Consider the following 16666-nt stretch of genomic DNA (forward strand, 5'->3'; position numbering starts at 1 on the left):
TTTATCAACACTTCTTTATGACATTTCTTCAAACTAGTTTAGTTTACTTTATTGTCATTGCACCTCGTACAACGAAATTAAATGCCATCTTCAGTGTACATTATAATTATAAAAATAAAACACAAACACACACCCTTCACATTCTATACAACTGAATTGAAAACCGATATTGCATTAATATTGCACTATACAGTAGAATTCAATATAGTTACTGCCCTGGGATAGAAGCTGCTTTTCAGCCTATTTGTCCTTGTTTTTATTATCCTGTACCGTCTACCAGATGGTAATAGCTTAAAAAAAGTTCAAACTACAAGCAGCCAGCAGGTTTGAGCAAAGCCACATTTCTTCCTCTAATTTTATCTGGGTTCTCTAACATACTTTTAAACAAAACCTGGGAAGGGGCAATGATTTAAGAACTGGAGAGAGCAAAACAAAACAAGGAAACATGAAAGCAGGAAATTGTCAGCCTTTTCCTGCAATTGCAGCCTACGTGCTTACATACCAGATCTAGACTGGGTTCAAAGATACAAAAAGGAAAGATGGCGGTAGAGATGGCAGCAATAATAGGATAGGTTTGAAGAGCACCCACACTGGAAAACCACATTTATGATTGAGGAATGATACCTAGAGCATCAATGTGTGTGACAGGAAAGAATAATTGCAACAGAGAAACCGTTTCAGGAAAGTGTTGAAAACGCCAGTTTCTAAAGAAGGCTTTGAAGTCATCCCATCCCCCCAAGTCACGCTTACAACTGAAGGAGTGAACGGAAAAGTGAAGTGGGAGGAAGAGTGGATCAGCAAGTTTCAACCTTTATTCTAGTCTGACTGCTATATATCTCTGATTCTTTATTCTACATCTTAGCTACTCCATTGCCAGCTCATCCTCAATACTCGGAATATCATAACTATGGGAAGAAAGCAAAGCAGTAATTTTTTAAAAATTGTGAAAAATTGTGATTTCCCCTTTTCAGACATTCTTTCAGTTGAAGCCAAATTGCCTCCTCTAGGAACTTCACATAAAATGGAACACATACTCTCCCCAAATACGCGCATTTCTGAAACAGGATTCAGAAGTTAAAACAACAAAACTAAGCATGAAAAGAAGATCCCATCAGTGAAGCTATGTAAACAAACAAGACTAAATCTGAAAATTGAATGGTCAGAGCTCTCTAGGCAAATAAACATTGCAAAATAATCCTCCAGCTATTTTTTGTAGAATGAGCATTAAATTGCTCTCCAGTCCCAACAAGTACTAGTTATATAAAAAGAAAACACGGATGCTTCATCTGCCACATGATAGGTTTACTGGGCTGCCCACAAACATTCAGATGATGCTCCTGAAAACATACCAGGTTTAATTTAAAGGGTCATCTCTTTGCATTCTTAGGTTCCAAAATTTTGTTCTTCAAGAAAGAAAGCAACCCTCTGTGAGATGATTAAATGCTGCAGGCTCCTAGCCCACCTTACACTAGAGACCTATTTTAAAACGTGACAAAGGTTGCACACTACCCTTTTTCAATCTGGTACTATCCAGATTTGATGGATTTCCAAAATCCCTCCACCCTAATAGCCAATAGAACTGGATTCTCACAGAATCTATTGTAAAATATTTGCCCATCCCTGATTAAACCATATCAAAGAATTGAAGTTATAAAAAGAGAGACTGCTACTAAAATGTAACCAATCCCGTTCAAAGGAATTTCAACAGTAAGAAAGATGGCCACAAATATGTGGTATCTCAGCTTTACATCAGAAACAAGGTTCCAGTCTTTAGAAATACAGAAGTATACTGAAAATGATTAAGCTTGCCAAGAAGGCCAAACTAATTTCCTTGATTAGGGAAAAGACAATATCTAGGTTTATTGCTCATCGGAAACCCCTTATAGACTTTTTGCATGAAACAGAAAAAAAATGAGCTTAACTTTTACAGCTTTGATGATTAGAAAAAAATAAAAAGCTTAGAGTAAGAGGTAATTTTGTAATTGTAGTTATATTTGTAAGAGAATATTTGTAGCTCAGGGGTTGAACTGTGAGATCCTTAGTGCTCTCTGAGCTTGATTGTTTTTTTTTTTATAGACATTTCATTATCCAAACTAGGTAATATCATCAGTGTAAACTCATGACGATAATGATGATACCGTTACCTAGTTTTGAGTATTGAAATGTTTGCAAAAAACAAGCAAACTGAGACAGCGCCAAGGACCCCATTGTAGTTGTATTTGCTGCAAAAAAATCGGGAAGCTGCTTCTATTTCTTTCCATTTTATTTTTCCATTTTTTCCCCCTTTCTTTACCTTATATTAGTTCTTTTTTTAACCTTCTTTTCAGAACTCTTAATAAAAAAAAATACAGAAATGCAGAAATTTGAAAACAAGGGAAGAACCAAGGCTGGGAGAAAACAAGGAAGAGGCAGGCAAGTATTTTATTTTTTTTTCTAAAGTAGGAAGCCATGACTTCAATTTTATATCAATCCCATTCCCATTGCCCTGTTCTGGGTGGAAAGAGGAACGAACAGCTTGTGGTGTTACAGTCTCTTCTCACCCAAAAGGGAAGCAGAAGAGCAAAACAAAATCATTCCAAGCCAGCTGGCATCCTGTAGTATGATGTGCTTTGGCGTTGCTGCCTGAGAGATGACCTAGCAGAGTGCTATGCAGCCAGGCAGGAAGAAGTGGTTTTTTTCCACCGCCTTTATGATGCCCCAAAATTAACCTTCAAACAGAAGAGGAGCATCCTGGGTTCCAAACTAAGAGACCCAGGCAGCTTTTTATTTCATTTCTTCATTACCAGATTAAAGTACCCCTAGCCAAGGAGAGCAGGCAACCTTTCTTAAAAGGCTCCCCTTATGGGCTACTCTAATGTAAACACAGATGGTTCCCGCCTTCCGAGCTTTATTAAGAGAGGAAGCTGAATGCTGCATAGGCCATTCATCAAGAAACCTGGAGGGCTTCAAACCTCTGGAAGAGACAGACTCCAAAAGCTGGAGACCGTGCCAGGCATTTCTAACTAATTACTGCACTAATCCATGTAATCAGCATTATAGATCCCTAAATCATAGGCTGGCTCACACGCTATGCTATCCCCAAGGTTTGCTTAGTCACAACTGATGAAGTAATCTTCAATGGGAGCTTTAAGTATTGCGCCTTTCAGAATTTCTTCTGCTGGCTCCGGATCGGATATATTTCACAGTGTACAGGTAAACCATCGACTTACAACCGTTCGTTTAGTGACCATCTGAAGTTACAATGGCACTGAAAAAAGTGACTTATGGCAGCTTTTCACACTTATGACCGTAGTTATGTGACCAAAATTCAGGTGCTTGGCAAGTGACTCATATTTATAACGACTGCAAGGTCCCAGGGTCACCTTTTACGACCTTCTGACAAGAAAAGTCAACTGGGAAGCCAGGTTCATTTAACAACCATATTATTAGCTTAACTCCGATGATTCACTTCACAACTGTGTCAAGAAAAGTCGTAAAAATGCAGCAAAACCCATTTAACAACTGTTTCGCTTAGCATCAGAAATTTTGGGCTCACTTGTGGTCGTAAGTTAAGGACTGCCTGTAATCACTCACCTTATGGGAACTGAATTACTTCTGATTCTGCTCCAGAATATTGCTGATTTTTTTTTTTAAATGAATCACCCTAGATCTGTGATGTTCTCATTGACGGGAGCGCTTGTTTCACTCCATTTTGTGGATCATTATCCACTCTATTTTTGCCATAAATTTTATTATTCAGTGCCTAAATGTGTCTCTTTCTGGACATATTGGTTCAACTGCTAACCAGACAAGCCATTGTATTAACACACCAATATGGATACCCGCTTGTGTGGTGTGCATGCACTCCATTTGCATGAGCAGCGTTTGCACGTGCCTGCCACTTGTGCAAATGGACCTACATGTGCACTAGCCACTTCCACGAACTCATCTCCCTCGCCAGTCCACAAAGCCGGAAAGGTTGAAGAATTCTGTACTAAATAATGGAAGAGGTGCTAGCCGTTTATTTTATTTCATTTTATGTACCACAAGAATTTTTTAAATTGTTCAATTGGGGTATCTCAGAAGTATCCATCTCTCCCGGCAAGCTCGAGGCAACATTTTTGGCTTATAGTCTTCTTTTGTGTTCCACGGACAATAGAAAGGAAAACAACTTTGAGTCAGGATCAAACCATTTAATTTTACATCATTGATGTAAAATGCCTTTGAGTGTGTGATACAAATATAGTTACAAAAAATTCTGAGAGCTATTGATGATTCTTTTAATAAACCCATGTCCAAAGTAAAATGTGTAATTTATAAGCTATGATTTGTGGCTTTGCATACTGTTTGTATTTACATAATATGCCATATATACTTGTGGATAAGCCAAGAATTTTAAGTGCCAAAATGCTCCCAAAAATCAGGTTTGGTTTATGTGAGGATGGGCTAATCCATAGGAACGTATGGGAATTCTTTTTCAAAGCATCTGTATTTCCATATACGCTTGAATATAAGACCATTCCTAGGTAAGGAGACACTTTAATGCAGGTCAATTTATCCACAGGTGGTGCATTTTTCGTGAACATTTGAGGATTGGCTTATGTGCAAATAGGCTTATATGTAAGTATATATAGTATATAAATACATAAACTGAACGTATTCAGAATGGATGGTTAATCAAACACAACTTATGTGATATGTGAATAGAGACAGGACTCATGCCCTACTCTATACTTCAGGCTGCTAAACCAACTGCCCAGTTCTTTCGTAGGAGGGGGCATTACCTGTAGCCTATGATAACACAGGGTGCCCAGGAGAAGATGGCAATGCCAGCCTCTTCCCAAACTGACTCCACTAGAATCCTGCAGCAGCAGGAGCCTGTTCCTTGTGCCAGGCATGCCTAGCAACCCTGCTATCCGGTTTCCAGTTCTCCTTGCAAAAACAGAGATCACGGCAGGTACAAACCTTACGTAAGCAGAAGCAAAGAATCGGACACGGAAAGTCCAGAGTTAGTGCTCCACGTTGTCTTTTGCTGAAGCAAGGAGTTTCTTCTGGGAATTTGGCCAATTTGGATTGGGGAGGAAGCAGATAACAACTGCCTCATGGTTTCAGCGGAGAGAAACCAGAGTCCTGCAACCAATTTGTCTCGCTGTTCCTTTGAGTGAACCCCAGTTCCAAGATTCCACTTAAACAGTACTTGGACCTTTATGATATTTGCTCAAAAGAGAATATAGGATTATTTGCCCAGAGAAGGAACACACATGAAAGAGGGGGAGAGAGAAGCACTTTGAAGGTTGAGAAAAACATTCTGCACCAGAGTGCATTTTTTCCAGGCACAGGATCACAAGCTAAGTTTTCCATAGACAAAAACATTTTCAAAAATTCAAGTGGATTTGAATGCTGTGGATGTAGCTCGCTTCCAGGCTCACATGAAGGGACTGAGATTTGCAAAAAATAATGCAAACAAAGTACCTTTTGATATTCTCTTCCTCATGCTGCTCCAATATATGAATCGAGTTGCAAAATGACTATCCCCAATCCTTACCAAGAGCACATAATTCCAGTGCTCAAAACTGTGATGGAATGTGCAGCTGGAGAAGGGGGGAGGGGGGAATTCTCCTTAGTGCATGAGCACTAAGGCTTCCCAAGGCAGAGGCAAGGCAACACATTCTATACAAAAGCCCAATTTAAGGGATTGCGCAATCCCAAACTGGATGGGGAAAGAAGGAAGAGGTTCAGGGTAGCCATACCCTAGAATCTCTCAGGATATGTCTAGTAAGTAAGGAGGTTATAGCTTTAGTTAGTTTGTCAAGATTCTGTCCATTAGGTGTAAGCAAGTCAATGATTGGACTTGATTGGATTTCACTGTGATGTCTTTGGGCTTGGATCTGAAAAAAGGCAGCTATGCTCATAAAGCTTCAAGTGTTTTATCTCATTTCTGGATGGCAAGAATATTCCCCCAGTTCTGCAGCGTTTGCATCAATTTGCAAATCGGTTTCTGCACCACCAATTCTGATTTGCAAAGACATTTACAGCATTACAGCTTCGTTGTTTAGGTCAGGTTTCCTCATGCAAATCCCTATCTGTTAGGATTGATCTTGGCCTCGTTCTTTTGTGCTATGAAATTAGAATAAGATGGCATGAGAAAGTAGGCCCTGTTGCCCTGAAATCTAGGCCAAGCAAGGCCCAGCTGAATAAAGCCACCCAGCATGGCACTTCTAATTAACTGAAAATTAGAACATGGAAGGATGGAGAATATAATTAGTAAACAAGCATCATGGAATCTCCCTGGCATGGAAGAGACAATAACAAAGTTTCTTCCTTCTCTTTCAGAGATAAGATTTTGGTTTTCAAAGCGCTTGTTGGCGAGTGCGTTTAATTGATAAGGTTTTTCTACACGTTTCTGCTCTTTTCAAAGACTTCCAATATAAACAACTTTGTTCATATACACAGCACCTACGGTCCCTAGACCACAAAGTAGGCTATATCCAAAATTATTCCAACATACAAACTCCATGGGTATTATTCCCTTGGAAACAACTGCCAGAGCTTTTATTTATTTACTTACATTTATTAGATGTTAGATTAGATCTTTATTTTTATAAATAACTCACGGCCGGTGAAGATACATAACACTCCTGTCTCCTCCTATTTTCCCCACAACAACAACAACCCTGTGAGGGGGGTTGGGCTGAGAAAGAATGACTGGCCCAAAGTCACCCAGCCGGCTTTCATGCCTAAGGCAGGGCTAGAACTCGCATTTTCATGGTTCCCAAGCCAGCCCTTTAACTCCCAGAACAAAGTAGACCAAAAATATTTTAATTCTATTCCAGTATTAAATAATGATGAGATGCTTAGCTTTGGCTTAATAAATTGTCTAAATCCAACCAACATGGCTTATTCAAGAATAAAACGACCGTCTACCACGATACGTAAATACATTCAATGTCTTTTGAATGTTAGTATAGTGGGACTATACTAACACTATAGGTCAGATGAGTGTCAGGACAGCCTTCAAATACTTGGAACTGCAGAGGTACACAATGAATTTCAGAACACTTATAGGGTCAAAGCCCATCTCAGATGATTGAGAGGATTTTCCAATGGTGCTACTCCTTCAAATACACTAGACCAGGGGTCCTCAAACTTGGCAGCTTTAAGACTTGTGGACTTCAAGTCCCAGAATTCTCCAGCCAGCATACAGCATAGCATAGCATAGCATAGCATAGCATAGCATAGCATAGCTGGCTGGAAAATTCTGGGAGTTCAAGTCCACAAGTCTTAAAGCTGCCAAGTTTGAAGACCTCTGCATTAGACTATTATTTTTATTAATTCCTACCTTAACACTTAATAGTAATGCTGATCGGTGATGATGGGAGCTGTAATTTAACACATCTGGAGGACGTTTAGAAAGAAGTTCTGATATGGACAGAGCCAATAGCTATGCTGCAGACCTTAAATTCACTTTCACATGGTTTTATTCAATCAGATTAAATATTATGCCTGTGGGCAGGATGGAGGGAGATGAACCTAGCAACGTATGCTTTCACAGTCTAAATTAATTACAATACTGTACTTGGACTTCCGAGCTTAATTCTGCATTCTTTCAAATCAGGGGATATCTTTCGCAATTCAGTTACCAGGCTTTCTTTGAAATGAATGAATGAATGAATGAATGAATGAATAAGCATAACTGTCACAATGACTTTAGTACCAAATCTGATATAATAAGAACCCTTACTCAGCAGACTGCAGGGTTATCATGGTTGAACAAGACTTTGTAATAATCAGCATGAATAAAATAGTATATATCAACTATATACAAATCTCAACTAATGGTATGTTTATCGGTCTGTATGATTTCTCAGCAATACTCAGCAGTATTGTAGACATAAAGTTTACAAATTAGAACATATTTGACACTCAAATGATTGTAACAACTTAATCTGCCAAGTTTCTGGTGATGCTAGCTAAAAATATGCTCTATTGCCAGTTAATGTCTGCTTTAAAGAATTAAATTTAATATATGTAAAATATTAAACATTTTTGTTATGGGCTATATGCTGCTCTGCAATTCCCGTAAACTGTAGATTTTTTTAAAACCATTTTTGTAAAAGATGCTATCTGCCACAGATCAGCCTCCGAAAAGAACAGGAGTCTTAAGAAAGGTAATGTGTTTAGGTTAGCAGTAGTGAATATGTTTCTTGATTACAATAAGAAGTTCCTATCTAATAATAGCCAGACTATAGATCTTGAAAGTAGAAAAGTTGTTAGCCATGGTATTCAGTTCTAGATGCTCAATTTCACCAAAATCATCTACAAATTGGGACATTTTCCCCTATTGAAAAAAATACACATCTCTGTAGATTTTAGTTTATATGACAAAGATGGCAAGATGCCATCTAAATAAGCCATTTCAGTTTGTGGGTTATGTGGTTTTTGGTCTTAGTAGAGTGTCTAAGTTTAATCAGTTTATAAATCTGTAGCTTAATATGCCTTTTCAAACTAACTATGACTATCCCTTTAAAACAAGCTATAAATAAAAGAATAACTTAGCACAGTCAATAAATCACCACAACCTAGCCAATAAAAAGGTTACATGATGGATTATTTCTAAATGATTCTCTTTTCTTTCCAAAACAAATGATCTCAGGGTCAGTGAAGTCAGCTGGCAGATAATTCAGAAGTATGCCTTTAACTTCCACAAGTCAGATGATGGCTACCAAAGAACATGATTTTCAGAAACTAGATATGCATGGAGTATTAGTCTATGAATTTCATTAGTCAGGATAGTAAAGAGTTCCAGGATTAGAAGGGGTAGTACTGAGTATTATTGCTGGGTGAACTGGCAACAACAGGGTTGTTGCCAGTTCACAACAGGGGAATTATATGTGATTCTCAGAATCATTTACAGTACTTGATCTTGAAGAAACAGATACTGGACCAGGTGGAACTTGATCAAGAGGGGGCTTTCTGTTCTTAAATTCTCAGTGCTCCCTTTTCATATGTGCCAGTGATTTAATATTTCTCCGAGGTTAACATAATACCCAGAAAACTCATTATGCATGCCAACTGGGCACCAAGGACTAAATGCTTGTCGTGTATAACTCCAAGTACTATATACTGCCTGCTAATCAGACACATAGACGTTACACAACTGCTAATGCCTACTAATATGTTGACTACAGAGATGGAACTCTGGACTAACCTTTGGCACACAAAGCCACGCTGGGAAAGCTAATTCCCCCCATTCCCCTCCTCCCAATCAAAGTTGCCAAGGTTCTCACAACCTGTTTAGATCATGCTGAGCTTTGAGAATGGTTGCTCTGAACAGAAAAAGACCTACAAATAAAGATGCAACGGACTCTGAAATCTAACTTAACTGCTTGGACGTTTGATATCAAATAGAGTTCTCTGCATGTACCAGTGAATGCTCTCATCCATAAACATGACATTGGATCAAAAAGGAAGAAATAACAATAAACTGAATAAATTGCTTAATAAACCACAATTGGCTAGTTTCTCACAATACCCTGTTGAAATTCTCAAGCTTTCATGGAAGTTAAACACAGGATGGTGTATGAAACCATAATGTGCTTTGTAGGTAGACAACTAAGTGGGTAGTAGAGGAAGTATCACATAATTGTGAAAGACAGGCAAGAAAAAACTTGCCTTTGTTCAGCTCATTATTTTAACAGAATAGCAATAATCCCCAGTAAGTAACCCAGAAATTCAGCTTTAGCTGGCACAAAGATGAAGCTGCTGTTTTTTTCTAGAAAGCCATATACCATGCCGTATGTGTAAAATCAACATAGTTTCAAATGAAGCAATGCATGACTTTAATAAGTCACATTAATATACATGTAAGCCAGAACTTTTCTGCTTTTGAGAACTACCCGACAACAGGTATTTAAACATTTGAATGTATTTTCATTCAAAACTTCATAATTACTTATTTCAATTCTCTGGGCATTACAATTTCTTAATTTCAAATGATATTTATAAAGCAAGCAGAATTAAACTGAAATTGCTTATGAAGAGCTAGGTGCACTTTCAAAGTAATATGTAAACCTCCTCACTTCTAACAGATTTGCAAATATAAAGCAGGACAGTGAGCTCCCCAAGGCAAAAGTCTCACTAGACTTGTATACATTTTAATGAAGCGTCTCATGCACTTGGATGACGCAAAAAATATTGTATTTACTTTTAAAAAATCTAAAGCCCAAAAGTCCCAGCCCCAAAATCTTCCTCAACCTCCAAGGCTTCTGCACCTGAGTCCAATCACTATTAATTTCCTTAACATATTTGTTACTTCATATACTTCACTGTTTTCAGAGTGCTGATAAAAATTATTTCACTAAATTGCCACTGAAGAGTGGGAGGAATAGAGGGGTTGCTTGCCTAGAATTTCCTTTTTCCAGATTCTAAGGTTTCTCTCTTTCCCAGCTGTATCTTTCTCTCAACCCCTCTCCATTATTTTCCTCTCTTCTTTTTAAAAAGCTTCTGCCTTCAAAAGAGAGAGGTGGAGATGTGCAATACATCCTGCTCTCCCATTCCTAAGAACTGGGCTGATTCTGCCATTTTGGAAATGCTCTGCTAGTTGTCTGGAAGTTAATCTGTTGAGCCAAATGGGGTTTGTGGCATTTTGGATATGGCTCAATCCTGAAAGAAGCCTGTTTAGCTCAGGAATCCAAACTACATCCATTCCAGAGAATTAATTTCTAAAAACTGCGAGACCACCACCTTCCTTTAAGGGCCAAAGTTGTGTGGCCCAGAGGAGGGAATGGAACATTCCAGAGTCCTCTACATCATTTCATTCCCAGGTGCACATATAAGCACTGATGATGTTACCTAGTTTGGAATAATGAACCATCTGCAAGAAAACAACCAAGCTTAGAGAGCACCAAGGACCCCTAATTTCAACCACAAGCTACAAATATTCTCCTTTATCAGTACATATAATTTCAATGAAAGGGAATTACTTGTGGGCTTCTGTGTGGGAAATCGGTAAACATACAAGAGGAAGTGGTTGATATTATGCAAGAGTGACCAAGTCCTTTTAGAAAGAAATGCCTTTACTTTGCAGGCGATATTAATCATTAGTTTTAAACCCACTCATTCATATATATCTGATCATATCCTATACCTATATATAAACGTGCATTCCATCCACATTTATTGGGCAAGAAATCCACTTTGACTTCAGGTGGCATGGCAACTTCAGGAAGACAAAGCTGGACATTCCAGAAGGATTTTTTTTTTGCCTGTCTTGATATATTTCTTGCAGTCCTCAACCTATGACCACAATTGAGCCCAAAATTTATGTTGCTAAGTGAGAAATTTGTTAAGTGAATTTTGCCTGATTTTATGACTTTTCTTGCCACATTTATTAAATGAATCACTGCAGTTGTTAAATTAGCAACACAGTTGTTAAGTGAATCTGGCTTCCCCATTGACTTGGCTTCTCAGAAGGTTGCAAAAGATGATCACATGACCCCAGGACACTGAGACCATCATAAATATGAGTCAGTTGTCAAGTATCTGAATGTAAATCACATAACCATGGGGATGCTGCAATGGTCATAAGTGTGAAAAATGGTCATAAGTCACTTTTTTCAGTGCCACTGTTATTTCAAATGGTCACTAAGAGAATTGTACCATCTTTATTAGTTTTACAAATAACTCAAAGGGGCGAACATTTCCAACATGAGTTCCTCCTCCTATTTTCCCCACAACAACAACCCTGTGAGGTGAATTGGGCTGAGAGAGCATGACTGGCCCAAAGTCACCCAGCCAGTTTTCATGCCTAAAGCAGGACTAGAAATCAGGGTCTCCTGCTTTTTAGCCTGGTATCTTCACCACTAGACCAAACTGGCTCTGGCTGCCTTTCTTCCAACTGAAAACAGTACAAAACAGGGGGGGAAATAATTTAAAGAGAGACAGAAGTTTGTGCAATAGAGCTGAAAACAGCCACATAATTTTATCTTTTAATTACCAGTATTCTTTTCATTACTAGCAAATGAACTTATTGCCAAGTCGTTGAAGAAAGGCTGAACAATAGAAACGGACATTTTTAAAAGTTTTCCCAAATTGGCACCTAGTAGGAAACTTAATGCTAAACATTAAACCAAGGTTAATATTCACACTACAAGCTTAGTCAAAAAAAGCATAATGGCGCAACATGATGACCTGATTCACACGATAGATCAATACCTTATATGGTTTTTTGGTTTTGACAACCATGATTTAATGCATAAACATAGCCAATGTGTGCAGTCCAAAATAACTATCTGGAGGGCACCAAGTTGTAAATATACAGATTGGCTTTTGTCTCTGGCAGCAAGCAATTCCATTTCATTCTCAACTATAGCTTGCTTTTCTCCTAATTCCTCTTCAATTACCTTGGATAAAAGAGCACAGAAAAATGCAAATTTTACCAATCAAGAAGGCTGATGACATTCATTGCTCCTCAGCTCTAAATTCCCGGTCTCTTTTTTCCTTAGTGCTTCCACTCTCCTTGACAAAACCATCATCCCCGTAGCTAACATAGTCGGGTTTTGTTTTGTTTTTTTTGTCTTCAGGGTGGGGGGGATATACAAATCCTTCCCCTTTTTCAAAGATGTTGGACTACAGGTCTCTAATAACTGGGAATAAGGAGGCTAAAATTCTAGTTACATGGAAGAAACCAGGGTTTTTATCCCAGAAACCAGAATTGTTATCGTTAACAACCAGCGTACTCACAATACACTCGCGGACCCTCTCGTGGAATAACTGCTCCCGCGCAGACAGCAGGTCGTGATCCCCCAAATTCATCCTTTGGTCAGCATGGCTGAAAGTTTGTAGGGCTGGCAGAGCGGCCGGGGGAAGCAGGGGACGGGGCTCCCAGAACCCCAGCGTAGCCGCCACCACGAACCGAAAACTCCTCCTCCTAAGCGGCAACTTCTAGAGTCTAGAACGTTGCAACACTCAACCCGCGTCACAATAAATGTCCACCCGGCCCGGAGGCAGCTCCGCGTTGCATCGTTAAAGGCACCGAAGCATCGCCTGCCTTCAACGAACCTCCGCTAATGCAGCGATGAGCTTAATGACGATAGAAAGGAAAAGGTAGAGCTTATACTTCCCACATCCCCTCCGGAGGAAAAGAGCCGATTGGCTAGATAAAGGCTTAACCTGCGGCTTTTCATTGGCTGTTTCGGGAAATTAAAGCTCAGTGCATAGGCTGAGCTGGACGTTCGTTATTTTATCGCCCAGTGTTGTCCGTGGTGGAATAGCAGCCTCTAGTGGTTGGCCCCGCCTTCTTTGTACTGTACTGCAGGGTTTTAATTATTTGGGAAGTTTCGGTTATATCAAGGAAGGTTTACTTATACAGGTAAAGTAAACTAAAGTAATTGTAGACTTACGGCTACAATTGAGGCCAAACTTGATGTTGCTAAGCTCAAAATTGATGTTGCTAAGCGAGACAGTTGTGAGTTTTGCCCCATTTTACGACCTTTCTTGCCATAGTTTTTAATTAATTAAGTGTTCCCCGTTTAATTATAGGAAAAAAGGATTCTTTCCTTCCTTCCTCTTCCACATTTCTACTCTACTACAATTTACTTTAATGTTCAGTTACAAGTGATAGAGCCACTCCATTTTATTTGAGGAACTGTAGCTCACAAAAGCGTATGCCTTTTAATAAAATTAGTTAGGCAGAAAAGGTGTTACCAGTCTCCTTCTGATAAATTACAGATAAGGAGTTATCTGTATAAAGATAGTGCTTTGTTGTGAAATATAACCAACCCCCAAAATGCCAGATCTAAACTACTAAAATTTAACACTACTAAAATGGCAGAAAATTTTATTTATTAAATGTATATGCCATCCATCTCACTGTTGAACGACACTGGGTGGCTTACAAACATAAAAACTAAGATACAAAATATTAAAGTATTAAATATTGTTTAGTTATTTTTGCCTTGTTGCTGCCATCTAGCTCCAATAATAGTTCATCAAGGTAGATTTCCCTGCCACAATTAATAGTAGGTAGAATTCCAAGCCTTTCATCTCCTAGAGAAGCATCTACATATAAAAGTCGCCATCTAGAGGCCTTGCAAAGTTTAGAAACATCCATAGATTTCTTGCTGAGAAGACAACATGATGCCAATAAAAAAATCTGGGACATGAATATGTAGACCTATTGGGCAAAAATTGGTTTTATAACAGGACTATCTTAAAGCTTAAAAAAAACCAGCTTCTTTTAATTTCCCCAGAGACATCTGTAGAATTTTCTGTAGATTCCACTATCAGTGGAATCATGCAATACCTCACTTTCCTGTTTTTCCCCACTTTAGTTCAATCTCTTTATCAAAGTATTGGGAGGAAGGTCCATGTTCAAGAACAATATAAAAATAGAATTTATGGATTAAACCTATTTGCATCTGATATGATTATTTCAGATCCTACCAATGATATAATTTAATTACAATTTGAACTAAATACTTTTACGTCAGTGAGCTGGCACCCTCTGTTTACTTAATCCATATCAAAGTGTTACTGCTTGTATAAAATGGAGTTCCATGTGAAATTGCTTTGAGCCTCCGGAGTGGAGAAATTATATAGATCAGGAGTGTCAAACTTATGGCGTCACATTGTCGTCATGTGACATATCGCGGCATTTCCCCCCTTCGCTAAAATGGGGGTGGGCATGACCAGTACATGACGCATCCAGCCCTGATATAGACCTTACAAATAAACAAGCAGGGAAATACAGGTAGTCCTCAATTTACTACCACAATTGAGTCCCAAATTTATGTCGCTAAGTGAATAATTTGTTAAGTGAGTTTTGCCCCATTTTAAACTTTTCTTGCCATATTTGTTAAGAGAATCACTGCAGTTGTTAAATTAGTAATAAGGTTGTTAAATGAACCTGGCTTTCCCATTGACTTTGCTTGTCAGAAGGTCATAAAAGGGGTTCACATGACCCCGGGACACTGCTACCGTCATAAATGTGAGTCAGTTGTCAAGCATCTGAATGTAAATCACCTGATCTTGGGGATGCTGCAATGGTCATAAGTGTGAAAAATGGTCATAAATCCCTTTTTTCAGTGCCATTGTAACTTCAGGCTATCAGTAAGTGAACTGTTGTTGAGGACTATCTGTAAATAAATAAATAATAAAATAGTAATTTTAATAATTTATTATATGAATCAATGGATAAAGAGCTACAAAACCAGGTTTAAGAAGCTATTATACTACCGTATACTATACTATTGTATTTTTATCTAGATGGATTGAGATATTATTCAGTAATTATTGCAAAAGTTTGGCATCAGTTAAAGAAAATTATGGTTGAAATATTTAAAAAATATGTCATAGCAACGGTCTTCTTTTATTATTGCTTGGTAAGATATCCTACATATGTAAGTATCACTTCTTCCTAAAATTCTATTATTTGTCTATTCCTTGCTTTTACTCTACTCATGGCAAAATAATTCCTTTTATTTAATTAATGTATAATTTTACTTAAAAATCAGGATTGGGCAAATCCTGTGCTATCAACAAAAGCATTTCAGAGTCTTGCATATATTACATCTAAAATACTGCTTTGATCCTTTAAAATGAAAAGTATTTCTATTGTTCAAAACTCAACATAAGTTGGGAATATGGTATGGCCACATTTTACGAGCAGTACTCCACATTGTTGCTTGCGCTGCCTACCTTTTTAATATTGATGGCAAATACCAACACGGAAGACAAAAGCAAAAGTAGCAGGACACAATGCTGAAATGAAGATTATCCCATTGGACTGGGTTGCTGCATTTGATCACATGCAATGGTGTTAATTAATCTGACGGTCTCCTCCGGGTCCCGTCAACTAAACAATGCCTGCTGGCGGACCCACGGGGGAGGGCCTTCTCTGTGGCTGCCCCAGCTCTCTGGAACCAGTTACCTCCTGAGGTCCGGACCACCCCCACCCTATTGGCCTTCCAAAAAGCGGTGAAGACCTGGCTTTTCCGGCAGGCCTGGGGCCGTTGTTGCGATCTTGTGAGATCCGGCCATGAATGGTGTGAATGGGTTTTAATGTTTTAATTTTTAAATCTTTTTATAATGTTTTTTTTAATTGAAAAAGTTTTCAATTACAAATTTTTCCCCCTTTCCCCCCCCCTCCTCCCTAACCCCCCCTCACCACCCCATCCCCCCTGTGACTTCTTCAAAATAAAAACCTAGTACATAACAGATTATATAATATTTTACCATCCCCTTACTCCCCCCTCCAAATACTGACCCTTACTTCTAGTGATATTATTAATATTATTACTTCCCCCTCTTACCAAACACTTCAAAATAACATTCCATTATAACACTGTATGATAACTTCTGATTTAACACAGTAATATTATTATAACTCCCAATTTATCGATAGTCTGCCCTTTTTTTTCCCCCCTTCCCCATACTTATGTCTGTATATTAATATAACATTTCAAAACAACCTTCCACTTTAAAACTATATAATAAATCCTACTTTAACATTTAATCTTTTGCGTATATTAATATAACATTTCAAAGCAGCCTTCCCCATGAATTCTAGTTTTACATTTATTCTACTCTATCCATTTCCTCCACTCCCATATATATGTCTCTTAAGCATCCCTTTTTTTAATCTATACAATCAATACACTAGCCTGTCTCCACCCACTTTCCTACAAGA

The 16666-nt window shown here is 38.4% G+C and overlaps 1 protein-coding gene across 2 annotated transcripts in view; it reads right to left on the reverse strand.

Moving 5' to 3' along the window:
* Positions 1 to 13044, reverse strand: part of LMBR1L (limb development membrane protein 1 like) — a 31908-nt gene extending 18864 nt beyond the window's left edge. For both annotated transcript variants that reach the window (XM_070937758.1, XM_070937757.1), the window contains exon 1: positions 12721 to 13044. In XM_070937758.1, the coding sequence (XP_070793859.1) occupies positions 12721 to 12792 (72 nt within the window). In that variant the 5' untranslated portion in view covers positions 12793 to 13044. The remainder of the gene's footprint in view (positions 1 to 12720) is intronic.
* Between the last annotated feature and the right edge of the window lie 3622 nt (positions 13045 to 16666).

Source organism: Pituophis catenifer, unplaced genomic scaffold (assembly GCF_029215685.1).
Source record: "Pituophis catenifer annectens isolate HBS135680 unplaced genomic scaffold, rPitCat1.0.hap2 SCAF_2, whole genome shotgun sequence".
In the NCBI taxonomy this organism is placed as follows: Eukaryota; Metazoa; Chordata; class Lepidosauria; order Squamata; family Colubridae; genus Pituophis; species Pituophis catenifer.